At 29.2% G+C, this 5,040-nt stretch overlaps 2 protein-coding genes across 2 annotated transcripts in view; one reads left to right on the forward strand and one right to left on the reverse strand.

Moving 5' to 3' along the window:
* The window catches only part of LOC119677188 (luciferin 4-monooxygenase-like), a 1,025-nt gene extending 655 nt beyond the window's left edge, over positions 1-370 (reverse strand). Inside the window, exon 1 of the mRNA XM_038088459.1 lies at positions 355-370. Within this exon, the coding sequence (XP_037944387.1) occupies positions 355-370 (16 nt within the window). The remainder of the gene's footprint in view (positions 1-354) is intronic.
* A 1,211-nt stretch (positions 371-1,581) lies between these two features.
* LOC119677189 lies at positions 1,582-3,951 on the forward strand. The gene is made up of 3 exons (XM_038088461.1): positions 1,582-2,468; positions 2,537-3,366; positions 3,427-3,951. The coding sequence occupies exons 1-3, from the start codon at positions 1,916-1,918 to the stop codon at positions 3,949-3,951; spliced, it is 1,908 nt and encodes a 635-aa protein (XP_037944389.1). The 5' UTR covers positions 1,582-1,915.
* Positions 3,952-5,040: the final 1,089 nt, after the last annotated feature.

Consider the following 5,040-nt stretch of genomic DNA (forward strand, 5'->3'; position numbering starts at 1 on the left):
TTTTTTTAGATCTATTAAAAAAATATAATGATTTTATATAGAATTTATATTTGTAAAAATTATTTTTCTTAGGAATAGACTTGCGAAAAAATAGCACTCATATTTGCATTCTCATTTAAGGTCGTATGCGAGTTCAAGTAAATTGAGGTAAAGTAAATTAAAATTTCCTAGGGATTTTTTGCACTGCAGTAATGCAAATATTTATTTATTTATTTATTTATTACAGTTATTTATTATTTTTGATTAAAAGTTTTAAAATTTATTTATTCAATATCTTATAAAATGTTCACAATGGTAACACCTAATTTACCTAATTTTTATCTTATTTTCCCTAATCGAAATTCTCGTATATACCAATATTCGCTGCCATACCGACGTAATTTACTATTTCCCTCAATTTGCCATCAATTTACTCGAACTCGCACAAGGTCTAAATATAAGTCTAGATCGCCCCTATAGATAAAATTCATGCGACGATTTTATCTATAGTACGTTTGTACAAAAATCAAATGGTCTAAAAATTAAATTCCACAATATTCTCTTTTTAGTTTCTCTTTCAATTTTTGTTTACTTAAATAAGTTCCACATGGCATATGTTCTATATGTTGTATTTTCATTAGTTGCTATTTGGGTCTCCTCGCTTGCTATCTTCTTTCATTTCGTTTTGTTATGTTATTCTATTCAATAAAATTATATTAACAAACAAGGGAAGGTGGAAAATCTAAACAAGCACATACACATGAAAAAACAATAACAACAAATTATTCTAAATATTAAGTCACACATTGATTGATATTTTCATTATAAACTATAACTTTTTTTGGTTTTTTTTTACTTTTTACCCTTACCCTTATTGCTTATACACACACTATGAGCTAAAAAATAGCATATTTAGACATGAATTACAAATCTTTATTTTTCCATTTTAGGAGTCACAATTTTATTTTATTTTTATATTAATAAAGAATCTAAAATCAAATATTCATTGTAAAAGAAACACTAAATTATTTCTAATTATCAATTGAAATAAATGTACCCACAAAAGACCGACTCGGCTAGCAAAGCAGCTGTAAACAACTACAGTACGAATCAATGTTTATTATAGATTTTAAACAAAATTGCATTTGAAAAGCAACAATTTGTTGCAGTCAAAAAATAATAGTACAAATAAAAACACAAATAAGTTTAAGTACCGTTGAAATATTCACAAAAATATTAAAAAGAAAATTGTTTGAAATAAAATCTTTCATAAACAATTTCCGATATAATTAACACACAACACAACAAATAAAAACTATTTTTCTATCAAAATAAACGTCACATACGCACATCAACACAAATATGAGAAAGAGCAAAAACACTGCACAATACAAATGCACATATGTCTATCAGTGTGGTGTAGAATGAGTGCGCAAAGCAGAGAACTCGTCAGTCAGTGCTTTCATACATTGCGAGTAGTTAGAAGTTGCGAACTGAAAAGCAAATAATTTCCCAACAAAATTTAACAAACAGCTGAAAAATTCAAAACAATTTTTTTTTCTTTGACTCTTCTTCTATTTAATATATCATACAACACACAAACACATACATATATATTGAGTACATTGAGGTATTGTTTAAGCAATTTTGTTGTAAGCAAATGAACCGCTTATGATTCGATGAATACTCGTGCCGAATATGAGTAGCAACCAGTCGCGAAGGAAATGGCTAGAAGGGAATGAACTAAACATGAACAAATAATAAATAAGTAATTTTTTATTAGCTCGAAAGCTAAAAATCTCTCGTGTATACTCGCGAACGTGTATTTCAAGAACTCAGTGTTTTGTTGTGCTTTGCAGTGTAAGTTTGTGTATATTTTTGCAGTTATTTATTTTATTATTTCTCCAAATTAAAAAAATTAAGAACAGTTCTAACGATGAAAACAGATACCGATAAATATTATAAAATTTTAAAGCATGTCAATAAAATTATTTGCTTACATTGTCAAAAAACGTTAAACGGTATTAATACATCCAATATCAAAAGACATTATAAAGACGTACATAGCATTGAAATTCCGAGAAAATATGATATAAAAATTAATGGCACGGAAAAACGTGTAGAACCTCTAGCCAAAGAGCATAATCAGGAAGGTATATACATTGATATCGATAAAAATAAATTCTTAAGATGTTGTGTGGGATTAGTAGCTGCCAAAAATCTATCTTTTGGTATATACGATGATGAAGAGTTTTTTAAAATCTTGATAGCACCATATGAAAAGAAATTCAACACGAATCTAAACTCAAAGAATATCGTTTCATTGATTGAATTCTCCTCTCTAAAAATTCAACAAATAATAACAGAACGTATTAAAAATAAAATGATATGTTTAGAATTCGACATTGCAACCGCAATAAATCGGGATGGTATAATAGTAATTAATGTTCATTATATCGAGAACTTTAAAATCTGCATTAATACAATAGGTAAATATCATATATTATATATAATATATCATATTAACTACTTATCAATTACTGAATTTTTATTATAGGTGTTATTGTGTTGGAACTTAAACAACGTCAACAGACAGCATATCTGAAAGAAGAGATTAGTAAATGTCTTGAAATTTATCAAATAAGCGTTGACCAAATTTATTCCAGCACATCCAATAATTGTGGAAACATACTGCAAATAAACAACTTATCACAACCTCACAATTTAAAATATAAACAAATTTATAATGAATTTATGGAAGAAAAATGTGGTCATATTGAAAAGACTGACGAGAGTATTCACTCCATACTCTCAATGGCATTATCAGTGGGTAAGAGTATAGCTCATACAATACAGCTTGCAGCATATGGTGTATTAAAAGTTCTGGAAGCTGATATAAACGAGTGTAGAGATATTGTGAAGCAACTTCAAGAAAATTTTTTTCCAGTAAATGATACTCAAGTACAATTTCCAAAATTGGATGATTCTCGACGTTGGTACTCAACATATGAAATGTTGTTTTCTTTATTACAATCGAGACAAGTAATAGAAAATTGGTATATTAAAAGAAATGTCGTTGTTGATATCAACTGGAACTTTATCACAAGCTTCGTAGTTGCTTTTAATCCATTTGTTACTTGTACAAAGAAAATGCAAACAGAGCAATATGTAATAGGCGATTTCTACAGAGATTGGTTATGTTGTGAGATAGATTTGGAAGATTTAAACACAATTACACCATATGCCTCACTATTACATGAATCAATGCAAAAAAGTAAAAAGGTATTTCTAGATGATGACGCTTTTCTTGCAGCACTATATCTTGATCCTCGTTTTAATTTCGAAAATTCAATCGTACTATCTGAGGAACAAAAATATACAGCTATTGTAAGTTTCCATTCATAATATAATGCTCATTTGTATAAGTATATACCATTTCACTTTTAGGCAAATTTGTTAAAAACATTTGAAATTTTAAAAAATTTAGAAGACTCACAACCAGAAAGTCTAAAAATGGAAGTAGATACTCCAAATATGTCATCATCTTTGTTTGTGCTACCTTCAACTTCTTCCGAATCAACTTATTCAAAACTGGAACAACGCATGATGCAGTCAATGACATCTATAAGCAACGCTAATAGACACCTTACCTGCAAACAGAAGATAACATTACTCTCAAATCAAAAGAAGGTTCCCCTCGATACTGACATATTGAATTTTTGGAAAACTACGGGCTATGATAATGATATTAAAAAGATAGCATCAGTAGTGCTGTCAGTTCCAATAACGCAAACGCCTATGGAGAAAGCTTTTAATGCATTATTTACAATTTTAAACAGTTTCGAGTCAAAACTTGATAATAACACATTAAATACTTTGCTTTTAACTAAATTAAATTTTATAGAGCTTTACGTAAATAATGTACATTTAGATTTTGTAAAAGAGAAAATTGTCGTTGAAGAAGTGAATTAATAAAATTTACTTAAAATGAAACATGACGAGGTAGAATTTTTACCTAAAAATTTATTGACCTTTAATTTGACCATATAGCTGTTTCGGCAGAAACAGCATACAGCAAATACTAATAATCAATAGTCTTCGCAAGTGATAAACTTTATAAGAAATTTGGATGTTTTTTGAAAAAAAATTATAAAGGCTTAATAAAAAATGATATTCGTATAAGACAGTAAATATACATAATCAAAATATATTCTTGAAATTCTGGTGTTGATTATTCGGTATATGTATCTAATAAAGTTAAATATTGTTGACCGCGGTGTATTATTTGGACTTACAGATATGTACCTCATAAAATTTAATATCTAATAAGTCAATACTTCTAATAATAATGGCATCATGTTGAAACTCTCTACTGGATGCATTGGTCGATCCCTCTCTTCACTTTACGAATACATCAATATCTCTTGAAATGGAACCAACATTAGTGAGATCGAATATAAACGGGAACAGTCCTGCACACAGATACAGTATTCATTTCGAAACCACGGTTGCACTGCAACAAAGCTTTCATTAGACTCCAGCTTAAAATCGCAACGTACAACGCCTTGCCTTTGCAGCAACTGTCCTAGCTCAATTAAGATCAGGATATAGCCAAGTAACTTATCACACTTATATGCATCAACTTTCAATGTCTACACTAACTTCAAACCCATGATGTTGTCGATCTGTTTTCCTGCACCTATGCACAAAAAATTTGAGTCCAATCAACATTCATTAGAGTGGCTCGGGTTTTCCGCTTGGACCCTAGTTACCTTCAATTTAAATCCCACATGCAGCCCCAATATATTCTTAGTCCGAAATATTCCTGCCCCCTCTCTTCTGCTATCGTTACTTACCCACATCTTAATCTATGTGTACGCCTTTTATAATTACTTGATTTCATTTGTTCGATAAATCTCTGCGGAATACAATAATAAGGCTATCACTTAAATATAGATTTAGTGAGAGTCTAGCTATGTATAATGTAAAAATATTGTACTTAATTTATCACAATATTTTGCCAATAATTTTATATGTGAGCTATAATAGATGTTGGAAATT

The sequence above is a fragment of the Teleopsis dalmanni genome, chromosome 2 (genome assembly GCF_002237135.1).
Source record: "Teleopsis dalmanni isolate 2A chromosome 2, ASM223713v2, whole genome shotgun sequence".
NCBI lineage: Eukaryota > Metazoa > Arthropoda > Insecta > Diptera > Diopsidae > Teleopsis > Teleopsis dalmanni.